The sequence below is a fragment of the Rattus rattus genome, chromosome 4 (genome assembly GCF_011064425.1).
Source record: "Rattus rattus isolate New Zealand chromosome 4, Rrattus_CSIRO_v1, whole genome shotgun sequence".
In the NCBI taxonomy this organism is placed as follows: domain Eukaryota; kingdom Metazoa; phylum Chordata; class Mammalia; order Rodentia; family Muridae; genus Rattus; species Rattus rattus.
In genome coordinates, this window is record NC_046157.1 from 99,984,013 (window position 1) to 100,011,114 (window position 27,102).

Here is a 27,102-nt window from a genome sequence, read left to right on the forward strand (position 1 = left end):
CCCCTCTGACAGCCAAAGGCTTTCTGACAAAACCCACAGCAGCCAGGCATGAGAAGCTCCTTTCTTAGTTATAGTTCATATTTGTTGAAGAGATTCCCAAAAGAGAAAAGCTATTGCCATTGCTACTCCTTGCCTCCTTACACCCCCAAGCCCAATGCAGAAATGGAAGGTATGTCCCCATTGCTGAGGACACCAAACACTAAAGACACAAAGCACAATGGCTCTTGAACTGGAACTTTCCTGAATGCCTCCTCCCCGAGGACTAGTTTTCATGGTACCAGAAGGCGCCATACAAACTTCCCAAGGAGGAAAGCCACCAACAGTCCTCCTCAGCTTTGCCATGCGTGACCCAAAAAAGATCAGCATGGCACTAGAATTCCAAAGTGTAGTGGTGGCACTTACCTTGGCCATAACCAGCAGCTCTCTATTTGAACTTAAGACCCAGGGAACATAATGGAAATCACTTCCAGCCCCGGAAACTTAGCAAGGTACCCAGAGCTAGGGAAGTCATGCTTCTTAGAAGACTGTCAACAGATGGAGACCACCAACGGAAACCACAGCCAATCAAAACGCTTGCTTGTAGAGCCCAGTCGCAATGGAGACGTCTACCACGCAACTCCCTCACCTAAACCTCAGAGAATACTGCTGAACAGGAAGGAGGTTAAAAAGGAATATAAAGGCCAGAGAATCAGACCGTTTTCTAGGACACTGTTGTCGGCTAGCAATGTCAGAAGCTTCACCCATAAAGTCTCACTAAAATACCTCCCTGAGCGCTAGCTGAACAATGACAACCACAGACAGGCCAGAGTGGACAGGAAAATCCCATGACACCTCAACCCTCCACTAAGAACTACGATTCTTAAGAACTAAGAACTAAGGATTCATGAGAGGAGGAGTAATAATCTTCCTGATGGAAGATTGTACCAACTGGTTATCCAGTACCAAATGATCAGACATTGAAACATACAGAAATAAGTCACATCACACAGACATAAATACAGATTGTGTTTATTTATTTGGGAATATGCACTTAAATGTATGTAACAATAATTAAGGAAAAATAGACCATGAATTAGAAAGAAAGCAGTGCAGTATATATGAGAGGATTTAGGGAGAGGAAAAGCAAGGGATAAATGATACAATTATACTATAATTCAAAATATAAAACAAACAAAAGAATGAAGTTTTGATTAACCAATAGGTACAAGTAATAAACAGACTCAGTAGGTTGTATTTGCACACACACACACACACACACACACACACACACACACACTTGTAAAATATGTAATGTAACAACAGTTAAAGGAAAACGCATTTGAAAAAGAGCAAGGAGGAGTTACACTGGAGGGTTTGGAGGGAGGAAAAAGCAGGGGAAATGATGTAATTATAGCCTCAGGAAATTAAAATCAATTTCATTTTTAATTAAAAGCCAAATGACTTATAATTATGAGGGAATATCAGAAATATAGTCTACATTCTAAAGGAAGTCACAGAAGGGAAGCAGCTACTATATTTCTTTCAGTGTGACTTATGGAAGGAGTCCTAGATAAAATGGAGTGAATATAAGGCCTTGCAAAGACCCACTGGTCTTCCTCTGTGCATTTTTGTTCTTTAAGTTTTGTTTAATACTAAAATCTAATACACAGAAACACCTTAAATGAAGAGGCCTCAGAGACGCCATGTTACATTTCGATCTTGTAAACTATGCTTCATGAAGCCTTTGCGGCTAAGGTCTGATCTTATGGGTAGATGATGTGATTACCCAGTTCACGCTCAAACATGGGATAAGACTCAGTCTTCCATGAGCTCTGCGTGGCTGGGCCTAAGCCTGTTTCGTCCAGTCAGGTTGGGCCACACTGACGACTACTGTGCTGTGTTCATCAAAGGCTCGCTCCACCTCCACGGAGCCTGCCCCCCCACCGTGTCGTCAGCAGCACCCACATCCCAGCTTTTCACAAAGTGCTGATTCTCCTTCCTCAGCCTCGCCTTCCACACAGAAGGCTATTTCTGCTTCCTGTTTTGAGTTAGGAATCTTTATACCCTTTATTATTGTGCCCACTCATTTAATTTCCAACTCCCAGCACAGGCTGTCCTAGTTTGCTTTTGTTGCTGTAATAATAATGATAATAATAATAATAATAATAATAATAATAATAATACACCACTTGGGAAGTAGTTCATTGGGCTTACACTTTCAATTTACAGTCTACCATCGGGAGAGATCAGGGCAGGTTTTCAAGCGAGAACCTGGATGCAGGAACTCAGATACCACAGAAGATCACTACTTACTTCTGTGCTCTCTGTGCCTTGCTCCAGGTCCTTATCCAGGACCATTGGCCAACGTGGATGGGACCCTTCTCTATCAACTGGCAGTTAAGACAGTGCATATTTCCACGATTTATTCCAGCGTCACCCCCGTAAGAACATACTGCCAAAATGAACGTATTGACAAAATGAAAGGCCCCATCTTCCGTGTTCACTGTTCTATGTCTGAGCAGCCTGACGCCTGCCATGCTCAAGTTCTCCACGGATATCTGCCAAGGAACCAATTGGCCAATGATCATTACCAAAGGAAATCAAGAATATATAGCTCAAAAGATCTTGCAGTCTGGAATAAACCCAGGGCAATATCTGCCAATATTTTATAATTGATTTCCTGATAAAGGATGATAAACTAAACAAATGAGGTATAAAGCATGAATTGATCTCGAAAGATAACTAGACCCTTGGGGAACAACAGAGCTTTGGTGAAGGGAAGGCTGTATAGCAAGTGTCATCTCACCTATACAATTACATACGTTTGAAGCAAGATGTGCACATTAGCGCCTTGGTAACGAAGGGAATGGGGTGGATGCTGTAAGAGAAAACATTGAATGATTCTTCACTTTGAGGCAGTCATAGCCATGACAACGAAGACCAAATATTACACACTTGCTTTATGTTACGGCCTTATCAGCGAAGCACGATTTTTCCATCGCAGACTTTTTAGTGATTTTGCTGACTCCATCAACAGCAGCATCACAGCAGTGAGCATCGTCACCGTCATCAGGAGGATGTAGACCTCCAAACTTCGATCGCGGTTTATGCAAACCAAGCTCTTATTGGGATAGTTCCTTCCACTTTGAGTTCCACAAAGGTAGCATCCCTTTCGCTAAGCATGTGCCTATACATCTCCAAACTTCTAATAATTACAACCAATCCCCCTTAGGCACAAATATATGATGTATTATATATTAATATATTAACAGATAACACAGAAATTACTTTATTTAACGGTATATTGTAAGGTTGGAGAGATGGCTCAGAGGTTAAGAGCACTGGCTGCTCTTCCAGAGGTCCTGAGTTCAATTCCCAGCATCCACATGGTGGTTCACAACCATCTGTAAAAGTATATTGTAGATTGATTTTCACAGAATAATATCAATAGCAATAGAAAATACCTACTATCTTTCTCTCTCCCCCTCCGTCACTCCTTCTCCTTCACTTTCCATGGTGCTGAAGACAAAATTCAAACCCTTTCTCATGTGCTTGTGTTTTAAACCCCCTGCCCTGTAATGGCTAATCTTTATTGGCAGTTTTCGGTAAGTCATTAAGAATGCTATTGCAACAACTCTCCAAGGCTTCCCTATTGGGGAAGTGAAAGCATTTTATTCTTTCCAATGCTATAAAAAAAAGAGAGAGAGAGAGAGAGAGAGAAAGCATTCCATAGCAAAGTATTATCACCACTTACTCAGCCACTTCTCTGCTGGTGGACATTCAGAGATTTATAATTTATCACAGTAAACATTCTTGTGCATGTACTGCTATGGAATGATGCCTATGAGTATCTGAAACATCCCTGCGAGTAGAACGACTAAGTCAATGAGCATAAATATTTTAGTCCTTTAAGATGTTCTTCTGATGTGATCTGGGATATATGCAATTCAGTCTCATGGTTTGCAACAAACTCACAGCGGAAACAAAACAGAAATGTAAGGATTCACAGAGACATTTGAGGTAGCCATGTGTAGTGATGCATCCTTGTACTTCTAGAACACGGAAAACAGGGGCATTGGCTACAAGGCCAACGTGAACTACACACGCCACTAGTGGAATTTTTTCACAAAGAAAAAATAAAGAAAGAAAAAGAAAAAGAAGGAAAGGTCGGGGGAGATGGGGACAGGTCAGGATACAGCTAGGCCAGAAAACAAGGTGTGCATCAATGAGGAACTCAGACTTAACGCTGGTAGGTATAATTTGGGGCATTTAGACATGATCAAAGGGATACTGATGGTAGGCTAGGATTGGTCTTGATGTTACTGGGAAAAGTTTAGATTCTCTGCCATGGGAAACAAGAAACCCTTATAATTATTATTATAGCAACATTTGTAATAATGGAAGAAATGAGTAAGTGCCCATTCAGAAAAAAAGGAAGCTATTGCTGTCTTCTGACCGGCACGCCTTTGAGCGTGATGTTCTTTTCTTGACCACATGTGTGGACTCTGGCAGTCTTAGTCTCCTCAGAACCTCCTTGAGTAACAAAACTAGAACATCTCTCTCCTCTCTCTCTTTCTCCATTCTCTCTCTCTCTCTCTCTCTCTCTCTCTCTCTCTCTCTCTCTCTCTCTCTCTCTCTCTCTCTCCTCTCTCCTCTCTCTCTCTCTCTCTCTCTCTCTCTCTCTCTCTCTCTCTCTCTCTCTCTCACTGTTCAAATGCAAATGCTTTCTCATCAGCTCAAAATTGCTCCTATTGTCAACTTTGAGAAATATAACAACAGCAAAAGCCCTCTAAGGACAGAATCCATGCCACACTACAGCCAACTTCCTCTTCACAGCCCTCTCTTCTCTTTGCAGGCTGAGGCTTAAAAGGCTGCTGGGCTCATTTAAGTTAGAGCTTCTCTTTGTTAATTCCCCTCTCCTCCTTCTCTGGATATTTTTCCTTTGGGTTCTACCAGACCTCCTGAAGTGACAGCAGTACTTGGTGACTAGCCAGTCCACCTGGCTGGCTAGCAGATGCTCTTACAGGAGCACAAACACCAATCCCCTAGACGTCTGTGATACCACTGACCACAATGGTTGTCCACCTCAAATCAATATGTTGAAATGTAATCCCACTGTGATGGCTTGGGAAGAATATGCCTTCTCTTGATTTGTGTTCTCTCAGGAGAAGACAGCAATGGGTGTAGGATAGCTGTCTCTGTACTAGGAGGAGAGCTCCCACAAGAAGAGAGCTACAATAGTAGCCTGGGCTCGTATTTTAGCACTTTACAAACTAAGACAATATTCTTAAGATTTAAAAACTGTTTGGAGGTGTTCATATATTTGCACAAAGCACATTTGACCAAATTCACCCCCTAGTCCCTTGTCTCTGATGACCTATGCTACCCCATGATGCCTTTCACTTTCCCTCCCTCCTAAACTTTACAAGTTCTCTCTTAAGAAAGAAGGAAGGAAGGAAGGAAGGAAGGAAGGAAGGAAGGAAGGAAGGAAGGAAGGAAGGAAGGAAGGAAGGAAGGAAGGGCCACAGAGTGTTATTTGTGCTGCCTACATGTGCATGAGTTTAGGATCATGTACTGGAGCATGAGGAGCCTCTCGGGGACCCCCATCTGTGAACAATAACCCATCTGCCTCCCCACAGCAGGCATTGATTGTCAATAGCTTCTCAACTATGTATAGGTCTTCACGCCTACCTTCCTGATCCTAATATTATTATTCTGCTAAGTGGGTATATCAATAAACCACCCCCTAAGTTATTACCTAAGATAATATTTTTGCAGGGATTTCATAGATTGCAACGTCAATTCTAACATAATTGAGCTTCATCAAAAATTATAGGACGATTTTTTTAGTGAAAACAAGAAAAACCATCATGTCCCCGTGTGTAAAATCTAACTTTCTTTGTCTACATGACTGGCTTTACATCTGCTGCTGACCCAAGACATTATTACAGAGTCCATTATTTATTATCTTCACCAATTACTCTGCATATTCTATCACTTGCTCCCAAGGCAAAGATATATTTTTTAAAAAAAATTTTTTGTGTAAGCCAAGGACCTTAAATTCTCCCTAAAGCTCTTGACCCAAAATTAGAATTTGTACCATTGAATATTTTTGCTCAATTAAAAGCCTGGCATGTCATACCCTGCCTGGTTCTGTTAATGGTTGCCACCCATTCTAGTTGACTGGCCTCTCATTCTAACTGCCTATTTTCTTGTAATACGTATTGTTTTGCAATGTGCTTGGTCACAGCATTTCATAAAATGAATGCCTTTCTGTTTTTAACTGCTTCTGATTTGAGATATGTATCTTTCAATATAATATATATTTTCAATATATGCAAAGAACTCAAGAAGTTAGACTCCAGAGAATCAAGTAACCCTATTAAAAATGGGGTACAGAGCTAAACCAAGAATTTTCAACTGAGGAATATCAAATGGCTCAGAAGCACCTAAGGAAATGTTCAACATCTTTAGTCATCAGGGAAATGCAAATCAAAAAACCCTGAGATTCCACCTCACACCAGTCAGAATGGCTAAGATAAAAAAGTCAGGTGATACCAGATGCTGGTGAGTATGTGGAGAAAGAGGAACACTTCTCCATTTTTGCAAGCTGGTACAATCACTCTGGAAATCAGTCTGGAGGTTCCTCAGAAAATTGGACCTAGTACTGAGGACCCAGCTATACCATCCTGGGCATCCACCCAATAGATGCTCCAACATATATTTCTTAATATAATAGTAAAACCATCAATCTTGGTACTCTTAAAAAAAAAGATCAAAATAACTTCTGAGTTCACATCATCTCGGTACTCTAAAAAAAAAAAGATCAAAAATAATTTCTGTGTCCTCTGCATTCAAGCCAGACTTCACATTTAGCTGGTCCCTTTCCTTTTCCATGTGTATGCCTTCAACCCAAGGTGAGATATTTTAGCTTTTTGCATTATAAGTTGTTATCACACACTGGTGTATTGTCTTAGCTTCCTACCTGGTGGCCCTGATACCATTGCCAAATTCTTAGCTGCTGAATTTAACTTCGTTAAACTTGTATCTTATATGTTGTTCCAAATTTCATAAATGTATCATATTACAGTGCAACAGAAATATTTAGGCACAATACAGTTAATAAAGAATAAGGCAAGAAACTATTCGGATATTACTAACAAACACAGACAGGCTTCCTATTGTGAGCCATTCTCTGTGTCAGACACTATGGGCAGTAGTACATCCAGTTCAGTTGAATTTCTGGTCAACAATGAGTGATGTTTTTACTATAAGAGTGCCTAAATATTGAATGAGACACATTTTAAAATAAATTTTATTAAATTTGTTCCTTGAGATTTCATACCTGTGTGTAATGCAATCTGATTCTTCTCACATCTTGTATCCTTTTATTATTGTCTTGTCCTGTCAACCTCTAGGTGCCCCCCCATATTCATGGTTTTTTGTTCATCTTTATGGCCCACTAAGTTATCCAGAGCTGTCTGTCCAACCATGGGTGTGGCACTATCCACTGGAGCCTGGTTCCACTCACAGGTATACAACTCAAGACAATGGCTGACCCACCCCCCAGAATCTTAAATGGAACACATGTGTGTAAGACTAGTGTCTACCTAAGATGTGAATTTAATGAAAAGTCTAGTATTTGGACTTGACTCAAGTGGAACTAAAAATGCAATAAAGCCAGATGATGAAATAAATGTATTCTAGTTAAAGAACTAGCTAAAGAGATAGATTAAGTCCGTAGGAGGGGCCTACTATGTCTTTGAAAATGAGTAGTATTGATTAAAGTGACTACATGGAGCTTAAAGGTAGATTCTGTGTGTGTGTGTGTGTGTGTGTGTGTGTGTGTGTGTGTCTATGTAAATCCCTGGTTGTGTGTGTCAGAAAATGGAGAAAATGTTATACAGTAGAGGAGAGTGGTCAAAGACAGACAAGCATGTGTCTACTTGCACAGTGACATGTAATGATGTAAAAGGAAATACAAAGCAAACAGAACAGAAAAATAAGAAAGGTGATAATTTACAGTTTCCATGGTGTACCCATCTCCACCAGAGTCCATATGACAAGTGTAATATTATATGAGCATTTCCCTTTCACAAATACAATGCAGAGAAATGACGCAGTGCACAGACAGTCACAAGGATAACTGGAAAGCAGTGAGTTTTGGATATATACCACCTTCATTTAATGCAGTTTATCAATTTATAAGTTTTAATTATTTCACTTGTTAATAGCTTCATTTATCAATAAACTTGCAAAACCTTGGGGAGGCTTTGATGATCTGACTTGACACGTCTCATGAATACCATTGTATGTTGGCGAGTCAAGTCATACTCTCTATATGGAGCATGAGGTTGTACATGAAGCAGATTGAGGGTAGGAATAAATTAGGTATTAGAAAGTATTGGACACTCCTATTCTAGAATGCCAATGGCTTATATATGGATAAAAAGTGACAAATAGAGAGTGGAATAAATAGAAACATGAAGGTTTATCCTCCTCACCCTACAAGACTCTATGCTATGCACTAAAATTAAGGTGCAATGGATGTCAGAGAAATTATTCCCCTTCTAACTAATAAATAGTTTGAAAAATCAGTCATTGTAAAGAAAAAAACATACACAACACTAATGTAATCTTCCTTCCTTCTTGGGAAGAAACTTAACTGGGGTCTAACATGGCGAGGGCTTTGTAACTGTAATCCTCCAGGTTAGTGTCACGGCATTTTTCAACTACCAGGGTTTGCCCATTCTGATGCTAGACAAAGCAGAGGTGCGCCTTTATGAATATATTGAGAATTTCATTACATTTGTCACTTACATACAGGACACCCCTCAATCTCTTCCCTCTCACTCCTTGGTTTCCTTCCGCCTTTCTCAAATTTATGGCCTTTTAGTCATAATCATTATCATTACATTCATATAAAGAAATTTTACAAGTCCGACCTGCTGAGTTCATTTATTACTGCTCACAGCTGTGTGTGTTTGAAGCTAACCCCTTGGGGCGAGATCACTTATCCCTGGACCCTTCAATTCTTAATGCGTCTGCAGCATTACTTCCTTTCCTGTGGCTCTTCTTCTCTGGCTTGACCTCTTAAAATTGGCTGTGAGTCCCTCTAGGCATTTCCACGACCTTTGCTTCCTATTTCCCTTTCTCCCTCCATCTATGACATCCATGAATTATTTAGCATTTCAGAATAAAAAGATTTTTATATCCTTTAGTCTTTTCAATCTGAGGTATAAACATAGCACGGGAAGTCAGTGCTAAATGAAAAAAATAAAAATAAACTTGGTCTCCAATTTTATTAGGAGCAATCTATAGCACTGTAGTCACAGCTGCAAAAAATAATAATATAGTAATTTGTAGCCACTTAACTATTAAAATAATAACAGATTAATTTAATTAGTTAATCTAACAGAAAAAATATTTTAAGAATATTGACATAGTACCAAAATGCATGAAAACCTTTAAGACTGAACGTCAGTCTTAAGTGATCTATATGTTGGTAACAATTCTGATCATTGTCAATACATTCAAAATGCATTATACTGTTAATTAAGGACTTACAAAAGCAGCTTCGCAGTTTGAAACTCTCTCACAAGGAAATCAAATGTTAACTTCGATGCCGGTATGGAAAGAAGAGAAAAAACACAATCGAGCTCCTATCAATAAAAAGTAGAAGTTCTTTTGTTCTAATCACACTGCATGGGCTGTGTCTTCCATGGACATCCTTAACCTTGATATGTAATATCTAAAACAGATAGGCTTCATGCTGTAACGTGGGAGGAAAGAGAATGCTGAGGTTGGTTTGACTTCTGTGTGCAATTCCATGTCATAACGTGTGAATGTCTCCCCCCCCCAATTAGGATGGCAATGAAGAAGAAAGTAGGGTTCATAAATTCACAGGCAAGACCAACAGTACTAAGTAGTTGAATATCACATGTGCATTAGGTAACATGGTGTACACAAAGGTCAAGGAGGGAGGAATTCTGGTAGGGCGTTAAGCCAGATGAGTTTTCGAGAAAATAATATTTGAGCCTAGATTTGAACCGCGGATACAATTATTGCTGGTAGAGAAGCCAGACTAAGAACAATGAAAATGATTATAGACCAGAATTCAAGATATAAAAGGAGTGGCGGGGATTGAAAAGACGGCCCAGCCGTTAAGCACTGATTGCTCTCACAGGGGACAATGGTTTGGTTTCCAGCACCCCCAAGATGGTTCACGACTATCCCTAACTCAAATCCTAGAAGCTCGACCCCGTCTTCCAGCTTCCAAGGGTACGTGGCATAGCACACGGTGCCTATCCACAGGTGCAGGCAAAACACTCATTAGCCTGAAATAATTATTTTAAACTTAATTTTACAAGAAGTCTCAGGCATGACTTTTCCTGAATGATGTGGTTATAGGCAGGTTATGAGTAAGAAAGCCTTATTGGGAAGAGGTAGTAGGAGCTGGACATCACAGGATTCGAATCTGTATGGGCAGGCTATGCAGCCTAAAGCCTCTGATTGAGAAATGTCTCTGAAACCTGTTGAGGGGAGGTGGGTATTCGGCGAAAGAATTGGAGAAAAGAGGCCAATTAGGCTCCAACTGCATTCGCAAAAGCAATGCAGTCTGGAATAGGGTAGACAGATCTGACAGAAGGCACAGATGTGACTGACTACTCAGAATTAGAACTGACAGGACATAGTGACTGATTTAAGGGAGTGAGAGGTTGGCGTGACTCAGGGGTTTTCCGTCTGAGTGACTAGAGAAGGGAAATGTCACAAATGGGAGACAGGAGGTGCAGAAGGATGTGTGTGTGTGTGACTGAGCGTCTGTCTGCAGGGTGTGATGTGCAAGGAGATGCTGTGTTCTGTTCTGTTTCGTGTGGATTGGACCAGGTATTTCTGCACTCAGATACACAAGGTGCTGAGTAGGGTGGTGCCTGAGAGCTTTCAGTGTGCTGAATCTTAGAAAGGAGAATAAAATATTCACGGGAGGAAATACAGGGGCAAAGGGTGGAGCAGGGACTGAAGGAAAGGCCATCCAGAGACTGCCCCACCTGGGGATCCATCCCATATGCAGCCACCAAACCCACTCACTATTGCTGATGTCAAGAAGTGCTTGCTGACAGGAACCAGATATGGGTGACTCCTGAGAGGCTCTGCCAGAGCCCTATTGATACAGATGAGGATGCTTGCAGCTAACCAACGGAATGAACAAAGGAATCCTCCTGTGGAGGAGTTAGAGAAAACACTGAAGGAGTTGAAAGGCTTTGCAACACCATAGGAAGAACAACAGTATCAACCAAACAGAACACACTAGAGCTCCAAGGGACTAAACCACCAACCAATGAGTATACATGGAGGGACCCATGACTCCAGCCACATATGTAGCAGAAGATGACATTGTCTAACATCCATAGGAGGAGAAGCCCTTGGTCCTGTGAAGGCTCATCTCCCCAGTGTAGGGGAATGCCAAGGCATTGAGGAGGGAGTGGGTGGGTGGGAGTGGAAGCATTCTCATAGAAGCAGGTGGAGAGGGCATGGGAGAGGAAGGAAAGGGGATAACATTTGAAATGTAAATACATAAAATATCCGAGAAAAATAAAATTGAAAAAAAAATCAGGTAAATGATCTATACCCTGAGTGCAAAAATCTCGTGTCCTATCATCATTCAGACAACTTGTACAGATATATATACAAATACGTGTAGGTGTATGTGTATGGGTGTACGATGTACACATATATGTATATATGCATGCATATATGTGCATATGTATACATTTATGCACATGTGCATATGTGACCCAAGGAACTCAAAATCCACTCCACATATCTTTTATTTTAATTACTCTTTCCTCTCCCTTTCAACTCTAACCCTCCCCCCATGACCTTTCCTCCAAACCCTCCTATGTGTATTCTACGATCCCTGTCACCCCACAGAATAACAGTTGGTAAGAACACCTCTTCCTCACTGGATGGGCAGGCAATTATTTTTTTATTTCTAAATCAAAGAAAGAAAATGAAAGAGGCCTTCATTCCTTTCTGATTCTCTCCTATTCTCTATGACTTGGTGTGCATTAGCTCAGTTTGCTGTTATTAATAGGGGAAAGAGAAGAATCTATCTAGGAATCACTTGTCCATTGTTACTCATTAATCACATCATGGTTCAAAACTTGAACAACAATTTATGCCAGCATCCGATGATGTAATGTGTCTTATGCACATAGTTCAATACATTAAAGATTTCCATACAACGCAAACCATTGTTAGAAGAACTACAGGCAGAGAGAAGACACACAAGAGAGAAAGTGAATTATTTTTTCAGCAAATCCTCTTAGAGAAATAGGTGATATATATCCCAAGGTGGCACAGCAGATTTTCACAAATAACTAGTGTAAATATTTTCAGAATTAAAGAACAATGCCCCTTTCTGCTAGGAAACCAAACGAAGAGCCTGATCACTTCACACACACACAAGTTCCCTAGGATATGTCGCCAGCTAAAACACTGCCTATGTCTCCATCCCTCCAGTGGCGCATCTTCAATGAGTTCATTCGCCTTGGGCTGAAGGCTGCAGAGACAGAGGCTTCCTCACTGATCTTAGACACAAAATGGGTTTTTGTGTCTGTGGGAATCTCTCTCCAGGCCAGTCCCTGTTTCAGCGTGCAGAGTTCATTTCAGAGCATGACTGATGGTAACTGTTCCCCATTCATGCTAGCATTCATGCATAGCATGGAGCCTTCCAGAACTATTAAAGCTAAGCAGTAGGGAGGAAGCTTCCAGGGATGGATCAGCCAGTGTGGTGAGGTCATATATGTCTTTGTATGTGGTGTCCATAGCAGAAGGGTTTACCAACACAGTCAGGAGGACAATAAATGCAACAGCAATAGCCTATTGGTATGTGGGAATTCAATGGCCAATAACTCCAACAGTTGTTACCCATTCCTGGCACTGGGCTTTTTAGGTAGTATCTTCTGCTATCTAGTAGAGGCACGGCTGCTGTGGTATGGGATAACCCTACTTCATACTTTAATTCTTTCTTTCTTTCTTTCTTTCTTTCTTTCTTTCTTTCTTTCTTTCCTTCTATCTATCTATCATCCATCCATCTATAATATATATATAACACACACACACACACACACACACACACTTAAAACTTTACAGCAATTGGTTCTCACATGTTCTTTTCAAATATATCTTTAGTGTTCTCTCTCCCCATCCTCCCTCCTCCTACTAATCTCTACTCTCCAACCCTAGGTTCACTCTTCCTTTTCTCTTTAGTCCCCTCTGCCCCTTTATATGAGTGCATTGAAACTCCACTGTCTTTATACTTCTTTCCCAAAACTCCTTAGTCATTTCCTGACTTCTAAGTGTATTCCAAGTGAAACACCCATGCTAAAACTAACCTTCCCAGATGAGAGACCACATATGAAGGGATTATTTGAGTAGCATAGTTACTCTGAGAGGCTCCTCCTCCTCCTCCTCTTCCTCCCCTCTTCCTCCCAATCCTCCTTCTTTTTCTCCTCCTCCCCCTCCTCCTCTTCTATTTTTCTTAACACAAGGCTAGGGTAGGGAAGGGAGGTAGATTTGGGAAGAGATGGGGGAAGGAGTTGAATAGGATCAAAACATTTCCAAACCTCAAAGCCCTCAAAATAATAACTTCTTCAAAGAATGTTCCCTTGCATGCAGACCTCTTTTTCTAACTGACTAGTTCTTCTCCATGGACTAAAGGAAACAGAAGTCTTCTGTGGATCCTCACTCAGGAAAGTCAAATAAACTACCAGTAGGGATACGTCTGACATATTAGCAAGGGCTCTGGAATCAGCCTGCCTGGAGTCAGATTCCACCTTCACCACTGAAGGATGTGGGCACCCAGACAGGTGATTTACACCATTGTGTTTCAGTTTCCTTCTATGTAAAGTAGAAAGAGTGGTTGCCAATAGTGAGAGCCTGTTAGGGTCACATGCCTAACAAGTGTCTGAAGCAGAGTAATTTACAGATGACGCCCTCACTAACGGAGTCAATAGCTAAGGGCTAAGACTAGATGCTCTCCTGCTGGTGTGAAGCTTCGCTGGCTGAGGTGTGTGCCATTCTCCTCTTCTGTATGGAGGGTCTTCTCCCCTAGTGGATGGCTCCAAAGAGCAGAAAAGAAGTGTACACTTGAGAGAACATAACTGTCTGCAGGGCTTTCTGGACCTGATTATTTTTCAGTGTCTTTCCTAAGATAACTGATCCCATCCTCAGGAAAAATAAAAAAAATAAAAACCTGAGCTTTTTACTCCCGTTTTCTTCGTGGCTCCTTTCCCTAGTTACCGGGGGCTGATCCCCTCTCCTTTCAGAGCTCACTCATCCATCTTCTCCATAAGCACCGTCATTATCTTTCCTATTAATAACCATGTCTGGTCTATTTTAATCATCTGCTAATTGGCCCCTTCCTCTCCAGGAATACCCTATCCTCATCCATTATGGATACTTTCTACAGACTCATTATCCAGAAGCACATCTTTCAAGTGGATGGCTCCAACTCCACAGACCCTGAACGAAACGAGTTTCTAGAGGATGGATTTTAAGGACACGAATAAACTAGTCCCAGTCCCCTTCTCCAGGTTCGTAATCGAGACCATATACCAGGACTGCACTTGCCTGAGGCTTCATTCACAATTCAAAATTTGTGCTCAAACTATTTTCTCAGCCAATGGTTCCATTATCTTTTCCTTCTTATGTGATTACAACTCATTTTTCAAGTAGGTTGGCAATATACATATACACTCACATAATATTATGTATTTATCTATAATATTTACAAATACCATTTCCACCTTACTTAACTACTTAGTTGTGGACGTAGCCACTCATTGTTCCACTGATAGATCTTTTATCTTATACAATTAGATGATAAATTACAATGGCAGATCAAGTATTTTATATTAGTTTATGAGGCCTCATTTCCTCACCCTCTGATTTAGTGCAGGGACGCAGGTTATGTGGAAAATTTATATTTCATATAATTAGGGAAAAGCTTCAGACAGTATATATCATACAATGCATGAAGTAAAATATCGAGTGTTCTCAGCCCTAACTAATTTTCCTGATCTGCGAATCTTAGGACACAGGTTATTTCTCTTTGTATTCTTGAGAACCTTGTAGGCTGTTTCCTAGTCTTGTTGTGATGGTTTTAAATGGTCTTTCTACCTGTAAGGCACACCTATTTAGCTCATTATTTTTCTAATATTGTGTGAGTAAAAATTAATGAATGTCAAAATACATCCCACAATTATAGGTTACTGGAAAACAGTGGGAATTAATGTTACTAGAAGTTAAGAAAGATCTAAGAAATCTTTGGCATTCTATCTCTTGCATATGTGTGTGTGTGTGTGTGTGTGTGTGTGTATACACACATATATACATACACACATATATACATTATGTAAACCTATATGTTACATATCATCTATATCCATATATACACAGATATAGTTACATATACAGATACATACAAATATAGATATACATATACATATATATGGTATCTAAAGTTAGTGAAGAGTTTAGATATATCTGCAATACATATATACATATATATATATATACACACACATATATGTAGATTACATAGTGGGTAAATATATTTGTTTATCTATGATCATGAATGTTCTGCACACTTTGCCTATGGTCTTTTCCTTCGTCTTTTCTTTTTCCTTAGCACTTCCCTCTCAATGCGAGTACAGATTCTTCGGTTTCCTGTTTTTGTACAACAACCATCTATTTTCTTGGCACAGGCAGGCCATTCGCATTTGAACAAATGACTCTGTAGAGCTGCAGAGGAATTAGCAGTGATTCACAGGGCAACGAGGCTGGGCCCTGAGGCTCAGGAACTCTCTAATAATAATGCTGCCAGTATCAAGTTCTCTTTGCGGTTCCTGTTCATGAGTCTTAAAAATGAAGTTCAGTTGAGTTGTGTTCACATTACTTTCTACTCAAGAAATTATCACCCAATCTCAGTTAGTCATCAATCTTCCTGAGTATGCGTGGTACATATCAGTAATGCTGGATCAAGGAGGAAGGTCCACATCATTTGAGGGAAATTCCCCAATACCTATTTCCCACCCCTTCTACATATGCAGCTTAGGGGGAATTTTATACTCTACAGTATAGGAATCACTGCCCCCATACTTTGCACTTCACTCCCATAAATATGTAGAGATAAAAAGATGTAACCCACACTGTTCTGCACTGGCTAAATATTATTCTCAGTATCCCCGTATGAGGATACTTAGGATCTAGATAAAGATTTGATGAATGAATGAATGAAATGACAAACAACTACAGATTGTCCACTGATGCTCTAGAAAAAATAGGTCGATATTTTTACAGGGCTTTACACAGTATACAACTCAAGTTCTTCTCTGGATATTCATTTAAATTTCATCCACAAAACTTTAAATGCGATGACATTAATTTTCTTCTGGCTATCCAGGAGATAAAAGAAGGACTTTGAGAAAGTGAAAGAACTGGGCTCAAGTTACTCAGTAGCCTCCTTTGCTGTCTTTTCTTGTAATAAAATACATATCCTCAAAGCACTGAGTGCTTTTGCAGAAGACTTGAGTTCACAACCACCCATAACTGCAGTTCAACGGACTCCAACACCCTCCCTCTTCTGCCTTCTGAGGGTACCAGGCTTGCACATGGTGCATATACATGCATGTAGGCAAAACATTTATACACATAAGGTGACCAAAACCAGTTTAGGGGAGGAAAGGGTTTGGTCATCTTATACATCTTATACATCTATACATCTAGGTCACAATACATCACGGTATTGTGATGTGAGGTAAGTCAAGGCAGAAACCTTAAACAAGAAGTCAAAATGACACGAGGGAGGAATTCTGCGTCCCTGCTTGTCTACTGGCTTATGCTCAGATAGCTTTCCTGTATAGCCCCAATCCACCTGCCACCCACAGTGGGCTAAGTCCTCTCACAACATAAATCAAGATGAACTTACACAGACATGGCCATAGGCCAATCCAATCTGGGAAATGGCTCAGTTCAGGTTCCTGCTTCCAAGTGACTCTAAATCGTGTACGTTGACAGTAAAAATGAATCAGCACACCCAGTAAAATAGTTTCACAGCTAACATTTAAAATGCATGCTTTGTGGGTAGATAATGGCCCAGGCGTTAATAGCGTTTATTGCTTTTGCGGAGGACCCAGGTTTGGTTCCCAGCACCCACAGGAGGACTTGCAACCAAACGACCCGTTCACTGATACAATCAAAAAGAGAAAACGAGCAGGAGGAAGAAAAGACAGCTTGGACAGAAAAACAGACACATTTGGGCTCAAGCATTCTCTATACACATAAAAAGGGAGTTAAGAGACAGACACAAACAGACACAGAGACAGGCAGGGAGACAGACAGACAGACACGGAGACAAAAAGATAGAGTGAAGAAGAGGGGGAACCACAAGAAAGAGGAAGACAAGAAGCTCAACAAGCATAAGGGGAACCAACACAAAATCACACAGACTAACATAACATCTAACACAAGGGTAACCCACACACAAATCACACAGTAACCAACACTAACATAACATCTAACACAAGGGTAACCAACACAAAATCACACAGACTAACATAACCTCTAACACAAGGGTAACCAACACAAAATCACACAGACTAACATAACCTCTAACACAAGGGTAACCAACACAAAATCTAACACAAGGGTAACCAACACAAAATCAACACAGACTAACATAACCTCTAACACAAGGGTAACCAACACAAAATCACACAGACTCACATAACATCTAACACAAGGGTAACCCACACAAAATCACACAGACTCACATAACATCTAACACAAGGGTAACCCACACAAAATCACACAGACTAACATAACATCTAACACAAGGGTAACCAACACAAAATCACACAGACTAACATAACATCTAACACAAGGGTAACCCACACAAAATCACACAGACTAACATAACCTCTAACACAAGGGTAACCAACACAAAATCACACAGACTAACATAACATCTAACACAAGGGTAACCCACACAAAATCACACAGACTCATTAGGAGGGCCCAAGTTCAGAGACAGCCTCTGCTCCCACTGTTAGGAGTCCCACATGAAGACCAAGCTACAGAACCATAACACATATGCAGAGGACCTAGCTCAGACCATGCAGACTCCCTGATCGTCAATTCAGTTTCTGTGAGCCCCTATGAGTCCAGGTTGGTTCTGGTTGATTCTGTAGGTTTTCTTGTGGTGTCCTTGACTCCTCTGATTTCTACAATCCTTTCTCCTCTTCCTGGTCGGGAGGACTCCACCTAATGTTTGGCTATGGGTCTCTACCTCTGTTTCCATCAATTGTTGGCTGAAGCCTCTCTGATTAAGATTTTGCATGCATTTGGGACCCTTTTCCTCCTACTGGGTTGCCTCATTCAGCTTAATGTGAGGGGAGGTGCCTAGTCTTAATGCAACTTAATACGCTATGTTTGGTTTCTGAAGGATAATGGAGGACTGAATGGAGGTAGAGGGTGGGAGGGAGGAAGGACTAGGAGGGAAAGAGAGAGAGGAAACTAACATCATGAGGTACTATATGAGAGAAGAATACATTTTTTAAAGAGTTAGTTTGGGGCAGTGCTGTCAACTATGCTAAACCAGTGAATGTAACCAAGGGCCAGGCAGCTCATGACAACACATAACCACTTTTTATAGAACTGAAGATTTAATACCCAAGAAATTGAATGAGTTATCTTCCACTAACGTTATAAATGGGATTACAGCAGAGAAGAGGGGCTCTGGGAGACTTGGGACACTGGCACAGAATGATGTGCTTTAGCCTGCAAACCACAGAAAGAAAAGGAAGACTATGAAAGGCACACATTTTTTTTTAAAAAAAATTCTGTCACTCTCTAATTATAACCACGAATTGGAAATGTCAGTGTTCCCCAGATTTTCTGTTTTCAAGTTACTGGCTGTTCTAATTTCATTCTAAATGACAAAAAAAAAAGTCTACAAACATGTTCTAGTCCTTCTTAACTAGATTTTACTTAGTAAGAAGTATATCTGTTCCGGGTGGAAATACTTTATCTGGTACGCATTACTAAATACTTATTTTCTTAGGAGTGTTCACCGACAGAATTATTAAATCTTCCGTCTCAATAGATCACCGCAGTGGGGGCGAGCACACAAAATGAATTTGCTAAAGACAGAAAAATCTAATAGTTCGATTTCTACTCAATTTCTCTATCCATAGGTATTTTTTTCATCTTCAACACTGAAATTTCACACTAAATTACTAAAGTAACATAAATAAGATCTCTAAAATAGTTTTCACGTGTGTGTTTTTCATTTATGCACCTGTTTACAACCATATGAGAAAATGCATCGGTGCAATGGTGACTCAAAGAACACAAGGCATGCTAGAGGTCATACATGCCCTAAAAAATTCTACTCCCTGGGTCCTGGTTAGTCTTTATTATAGATTTGACACAAGCCAGAGTCCTCTGGGGAGAGTGAACTTCAATTGGAAGTTGATTCTACCAAAGTGGCTTGAGACCGTGTCATCAGAGAACAGTCTTGATTGGTTATTTATGTGGGACTCCGGGGGGTGCCTTCCCTGGGAAGGTACCCCTTGTCTGTATGAGAAGAGAAGCTGAAGATGAGCCAGAGGTCAAGCCAGTGAGTAGCCTTCCTCCACAGTTTCTGCCTCCAGGTTCCTGTCCTTGAGCACCTGCTCTGACTTCCCATAGTAATGATAGATTAAGACACGAGTCAAATAAACCCTTGCCTCTTCAAGAAGCTTTTGGTCATGGTATTTACAACAGCAGAAGAAAGAAAGAAAGAAAAAAACAACAACTGAATACTCTGTTTCTATTGCATCACTTGAACAATTCATTGACTACATTCCTCTCGCTTCAGTTTATCTCCCTGGCCACACCCGCCATGACTGTGCAGCCAAGACTACCCTAATGTCTGCTAACTCCCTTGCGACTTACACTGCATCATGATTCTTTCTTCTCTGAAGGACTTCTCTGAGAAAGCTTTCCACACACTCAAAGGCCTGTAGGCCTCGCAACTACATGATTTGATTGTCTAATCCCCTGCTGTCTTGCTTGCTTTCCTTGGATTTCCTTCGGTTTCTAAACATATCCATGAACCCTAGGAGGACTGTTGTGTATCCCCTCTGCTCTGCCTCCAGTTCACTTACTCTGGATCTTCACAAGGTTGACTTGTATTTTTCCAGGCTTCTCCTCCAACATCTACCAATTCTTAGACTCTTCAGTCCTTGACATTCTTTCAATGACACAGGTTTCATTCTACCCTTTAACCTCCGCAGTGATCTGGACAATACCTAGGACTGTATATTATTCTATGCAACTAGTGAAGACTGGTATTTCCTGAGAGGAGAATGACTAGGTCAACTCATAGCTGAAGAAGCAATGAATTGCTTATCCTACTACACGCGCTGCCACCAGCTGAAGCTATCCACTCCCCTTCCTCTCAATGCCTCCTTTGCATCAACGCTGACTTAACATGATTCCGCTGAAGGGGTGGACCACATCTGTGCTGAGATTGAAAAATCAAAAGTGTTTAGAAAAAGACAGCAGAAAATTTCAAGTAACTTCACGGGCAGGAAAAAATGACACAGCTCAGAGGGGACAGAGGGAGTAAGGTTCTAAAAATAGGGACGAGTGAGATTCGGAGCTGAAAGGGTCATTCCCGGACTTTGGGAGGAGTCACTGCATTCAAGACTGGGAGGCGACATACTGAGGATGGGCCAGTGGATTATCTGTTCTTGTGCGTGATACCAGATACTCTGTCTGCTGTTAGAGCAAGGCTTAGCTGTAAGCATCTGGCCACACAAACTAAAGGTCATGTGCATGTGTGATGTGCAGAGTTTAAATACACAGTGACATAGTGACAAGAATATCTGCCTACACTATTAGAGACACACTTTGGTTTAGAGTCAGAGAGATGTAACTGTGGTGTTAGATACAAATGTATAACCATAATACATACATACATACATACAGAGAGAGAGAGAGAGAGAGAGAGAGAGAGAGAGAGAGAGAGAGAGAGAGATATTACCTGGTGTTTATTTTTAGTTCTTGGGGTTGGCTATTTTAAAAGTAGGTTAAATGTATACTACCACAATTTAATCTAAATGATTAAATTGGTTCTAGAACCATGTACTTTGGGCCTCAGAAGTCTCTGTGTTATGATTGAGTCTGCACAAAAGTTGTCGAAAATGCCATGCCCTTGAGATCTGCAGAAGTAAGGCTGTTAGAAGAGAACAGTGAGGACAGCCTTCTCCTCACTTCAAGGCTGACTCATCTGACGAGTTGGAGAAAGAATGATGTGTGTGGCACACATGCTTGCATCAATGCAGATGGCACCTAGGAAGATCAAGGGGAAGACACAGACTGTCCTTACGCACAGGGTAGTTTCTTGAAGAGAGGTGGCAGAAAGGACAGTGGATGACCATGGGAGATTCTAAGACCACATAAATGGGGACTATTTCATCTCAGATCATACATCTAGGATAAGAAACATCCAATAAAAGGGTATATCAGGCCAGATTAAAGCTTACACTCACTCCTAAGAGTGACCTCAATACCAAATGAGAGAAAAATGTAGCACTTAGTCATAGGCTCTGGCAATGAGAGCATGTTTTAAATTATCCCAATACAGCTTGATGTTGTGAGCAGCTACTCTGTCCTAGAAACTATACCCCAAATTCACCTAACTACTAAACTCGGAGTTCATATTAACTATCGCAAGCTCTTTAAGCCCTTCCCTTGCCAGACTAAAGCAAAATGAAACAGACCTCTTCCTCTCTTCAACAGAACTGTAGAGTAGCAGTTACCATGAGGTACCATACTTTATTGGATTATATAATTTCCTCCTCTTCAACTTGTGAAGTAACCCAAGAAACAAAAAATTCATATTAATTATACCTACATATCTTCATCCTGAGGGGTAGTGGACATATGATTTAATTTGTTGAATCCTACTAGTATTTTGATGTATTTGCTGATTTGAGTAAATGATAACTCATGGAGCATGCTTAGAATATGATTTGGCGATGTTTCGATAATATAGCGAAGGGCTTTTTGAATAGTTTACAAAGCATTCAGAAATACCAACCGCGTCAATATGCGCCTCTGTGGATCATGACTTCTAGGATGCATGAAGCACGCTCAGCAGTCTGCTTCCCGTGTACCTACCGAACACACGGACTCTCCCCGGCACATTCTGCACTCAGGAGAGTGTCTGGGAAAAGTCAGCCTCAAGCATCGTCTTCTGATCCTGGCTTCTCATTTCCTTCTCAGACTCCAAGCAACCACAGCATTTCCACCTGCTCATCACTTAGAACCGCTACACCATTGCTAGTCACTTAGAATTGCTACACCATTGCTATCCATCACCTCTGTATGGCCAAAGTCATGGTCCATTTCCAATCCATGCGGTTCTTTCCTGATTTTTGTAGTTCATGGGAAATGTTGAACTCCCCTCATGAATCTTTGCACTGCCTTGCTTCTGACCATACTTTTTAGTTATTCCATGACTTCTCAGATAAGCTCAAAATACTCTTCCTTGTCCTATCTTTTTAAGGACTGCTTTATCCAAATTTCTCTCTCTGTCCTCTCCTCCCTCCCTCCCTCCCTCCCTATTTCTCTCTCTCTCTCTCTCTCTCTCTCTCTCTCTCTCTCTCTCTCACTCTCTCTCTCTCTCTCTCTCTCTCTCTCTCTGCTGTTTTTTTCACCCAAAGAACCTTCCTGATGCCACCTATTTCCATACCTACCCAAGTGCATCAGACAGCCTCAACTGTACGTTAAATTTATAAAGCTGGATAGCACACAGATACCGCAAAATCACTAACCCAATGTCTACACTCACCATCACACTGGCCATCTCTCCTAGATTTGGTTTATCTCCTTACCTCAGTTTCCTGATCATTGTATCCATCTATCATCCAAGCATGAATATGGCGCCTCATAATGAATGAATAAATATGTTCGGGTGGCCAGAAAGCTTGATCCCCATGCACTAGCTTCTAGCTCTCAAAAAACTACTTCCAGGTCTGCCCTTCTCCTCTAAGGCCTCCGCATCTCTCCAGTACCTATACAAAGTCTGTGGAGAGATTTGCCATTGTTTCTATTTATGTCATATTCAAATTCCATTTTCTCCACAGCCAACAGAGAAATGCAATTTCGTATATACATATATATGCATTTGACCATGCTGATCTAATTAAACCCCATCAGTAAAAGCCTCATAACTAAATGTGATGGATATTAAAATGTATAGCTCTACTCATTTACCTTGAATAATAACCCTGTCCTAAGATCCTAATCTGGAGTGGATTCTTATCGTATTCTACTCTATTCCATTCAAACCTTCAGAAGTTTTCTTCACTGATATTTGTCAATTTTTTTCTGACCTACGAACAGAGTGATTCAACTTTTTTTTTCCAACTCATTTATGGCCAAACTCTGTCTTCGAAAATTCCCTCCTAACTTCCTTTCATCCTTTCCACATATGGAGAGTTTAATTCACAAATATTGCCCTCTATGAAAGGTAAAAAGAAATAAGAAACCTGGTCTTTAAATTCTTCCATTTACCTAGAGAGGTCTACTTTCTTCATCAGAGAATTACAGTGAGAGGAAATAGATTATTAGAAAGTAGGTTTCAAGGAGCCTGTAATTGTTGCTTCATATCCAACAAAGCCAGAGACACCACTGATGACATGTTATTAGGTTCTACTTAAGTTATGACTGATTTCCAACTATAGGAGTATAAATAAATTTAATTAACATAAAAAAGATGATAAAGAAAAATAGTGACGAATCGTGCTTTCACCTACTATAGTGACTACACCTTGAATCTTAGCACTGGGAAGTTTTAGAGGCAAACCCATTGCTGTGGGCTTGACACCAGACTGGTCTGCAGAGTGAATTTCAGGACAACCAGGGCTATACTATCCTTGTCTCAATAATAAAGATGGGAGCAGTGTAGGGAAGGGGGGAAAAAGTCTAAAGTCTTAATTAGAGATAACAATATTTGCTACTTTGTAACTAACATCCAAGTGAATGTGTAACTTGCACCCAGTGAATCCCATTGAAATGGAATTGTGCACTGCTGAGAAGTGACTGCTTTACCTGTTCACACCCGGGATCCAACCCCCCAGCACCACAATGAATAGAGTGACCACGGATGGCTCAGTGTGTCAACTGCTTGCTATGATAACAAGAATCTGAGTTCTGATCTCTAGCGTCTACATAAAACAGAGTCAGCTGTGAGTTTCTGTCACTCCAGTGATAGAAGGCAGAGGCAGGATCCTCTGAGCTCCTTGTCCAGAGAGTCTAGCTAGTCTGGTTCAGTGAGAGACCTTGACTCAGATGAAAAAAAAAATCCAGAAGGTGGACATGGCCTGAGAAAATGGCACAGTGGGTAGGTGTACCTACCGCACAAGCATGAAAACCTGAGTTCAGATCCCTGACTCCTACATAAAAATGCCTAGCATGGCCACCATGTAACACTGACATTAAAGCAGAGAGACAGGAAGATGACAGATTTACTGGCTTGCCAACCTGGCATCTATTTGTTGAGACACCTAGTGTCAAGTGGATAGAGCTGAGATAGAGCAGGGAACACCACTGTCTCCCCTGGCATCTTCTTGTGCACACATACAGACACACACAGACACACTTGTACTCACTCAAATGTGCATGTACACACACACACACACACACACACACACCACAAAGAGACAGAAAGATAAGGTAGAGAGCACTAGTGACGTCAAACTCTGACGCAGTTAAATGTCTGTACACACTCACACACACACATGTACAACATGGACACTGGAAGTTATACACATAAAATAAAATAAAGCTATTTCAATGGTGGGGAGCCAAAATATTATAAATCAATATTAATTTTAAGAAATCAGATACTTCTTAAGACATCAGAGTAGATCAGAAGCTTTCTGGGAATTATCCAGACTAATTTCGTCATAAGCAAATGGTCCATACAATAAGGGGACTTAATTTTTCAAAAAATCTGTACATGGTGACACAGGCCTGTCCCTCTACTGAGGAAGCTGAGACAGGAGGATACCTTAAGCCTGGGATTTTTAGACAAGCCTGAATAACAGTGAGATTCCCATATCAAATATGAAATAAAATACTATATAATATGCATAAACAGTAATACATAAAGGAAGTATGTGATATAACCACTTAGGGTCTTTATGAATTTTTGCATTCACGAAGTAATTATAAATCATTTCTACTATGGTCAAATCAAATTCGTTCCTTAGAAAATACAGATTATGCAGAAATTGTTATTCACGTCTATTATTGAGATCAAATCTTTAACACATCCAGTAAATGTCCTAAACTTTGGTGTAAAATGTTATATACTAAGGTTTAAAATATTTACAACTCTTTGTTCTCATATATAACATGCCAAACATAAGCATTCCCATGGCCAAACCTTAGGAGAAAGCAGCAAGTGGAGATAACATCGAAAACACAAACTCTAACTTTCAGTGTGGATTTTGATTAGGTAAGATGTATAGAGGTTTAAAATTCCGTAGAGTGTGACGGCTTCTGTGATGCTCATAGAAGATTTATATCACCCTAAGAAAACATTCGTTCCTTTAAATTTTGTTTAATTTTTATCATTGCTAATAAAAACTTGCCATAGAGATTGGCTAGTCAGAGAAATTTAATTCTCTCTTTAGAGCTTTCTCTTTACTGCTTCGTCGCTTCCCTTTGGCTTTGCATAAAAACATTTATCCGATAGCTAAAGAGATGTTAAGAAAATTCATCTAAAGACACATTTCTTCAAAGGTTCCTCCTGTAAACTTTGGAAAGAGACATTTCCCAGGAGTGAGTGGTTCACAGTAATGCTTCTGCTAAGGAAGTTGCTGCTGAGTATGCATTTTTTAGGAAAATTTCATCTTGTCTTTAAGAGAATGCTTATACTCTGAAGATTGACTGCATCATCTGTGGCGTGCAGAATTCTAACATTATTTAATCTCCTTAAATGCCATATGGGAAACTAAAAGTGATATATATATATATATATATTTTTTTTTTTTTTTAAATTTTCGGTATCTTCTCCCACCCTTGATTGTTAACCTTTGGTTGGTCACATTTAATCATCCTTTTTACCTACACCTAAGAAACAAAAATAATCATGGAAGTAGGCAGACAATCCAATTTCATGTGGAAAATATGAAAACAATCCAATCTCTTAAGATTGTTATTGCCTTTAAACATGATAATATGAGGGTTAGGAGATAGACTACCTGTTCATTTCCTCTAGCCTCTGCTTGATACCCCATCTGCACACTGACGATTGACTCCTCACTTCTGAGAGTCTAAGGATCCATGTCTTATGCATCCCCAAACCAATGACAGTAATAACTTAAAACCAAACTCAGAGTTTGTGATGCTGTAAAACCATTTCCCTCTCCTCTGGTCGGCTTCCTGCAATATGACAGTAGAAACATCGCTTAACAAAGACACCTTACTCCAGAGCTCCTGTTTACAGATAATTTTATCTAACTGACTAGTAGCAGCTGTTTCATTACACATACAACAGAGACACTAGTATATCTACTCCCACATGCAAAGTGATTAATAAATCTATAACCAATAATCTGGGTAAGAGGTGACATTTGCAGTCAATGAAACCAATGCCGTACTTACAGTGGTGGTTGATGGGGCTGGCTTTCAGCATTTCTTGGTGTTTTGCAGGCAGCAGGCTTCGCCATGTCCCTGACAACACACCTGGGGCGCATGATAGACAGCACAATGCACTATTAATTATAAGAGGGTAGAGCATATCTGGAAATTAAACACCGTACTGAAAACACAATCTAAAGGCAAGTCTTATAGAGCCCATTAACCTTGGGCCTAAAAGGGCCCTGGACATTGGAATCCTTTGACTTGTGTTTCTACAGGCTCAACTATACCCATATACATTTTATGCTGGCCTCGATATTTGACTTTCCTTTTAACATCAGTAAAATGATTGTCAGCAGCTTTTCCCATAGCAGAAAAGCTATTTGAAAGCCTTGGCCTCCCCATGTGAAGACTTCT

At 40.4% G+C, this 27,102-nt stretch overlaps 1 protein-coding gene across 1 annotated transcript in view; it reads right to left on the bottom strand.

Annotated features, from left to right (window-relative positions):
- Rims1 (regulating synaptic membrane exocytosis 1) overlaps positions 1–27,102 on the bottom strand; it is a 497,773-nt gene that overhangs the window by 390,872 nt on the left and 79,799 nt on the right. The window contains 1 exon segment of the mRNA XM_032900856.1: positions 26,710–26,790. Within this exon segment, the coding sequence (XP_032756747.1) occupies positions 26,710–26,790 (81 nt within the window).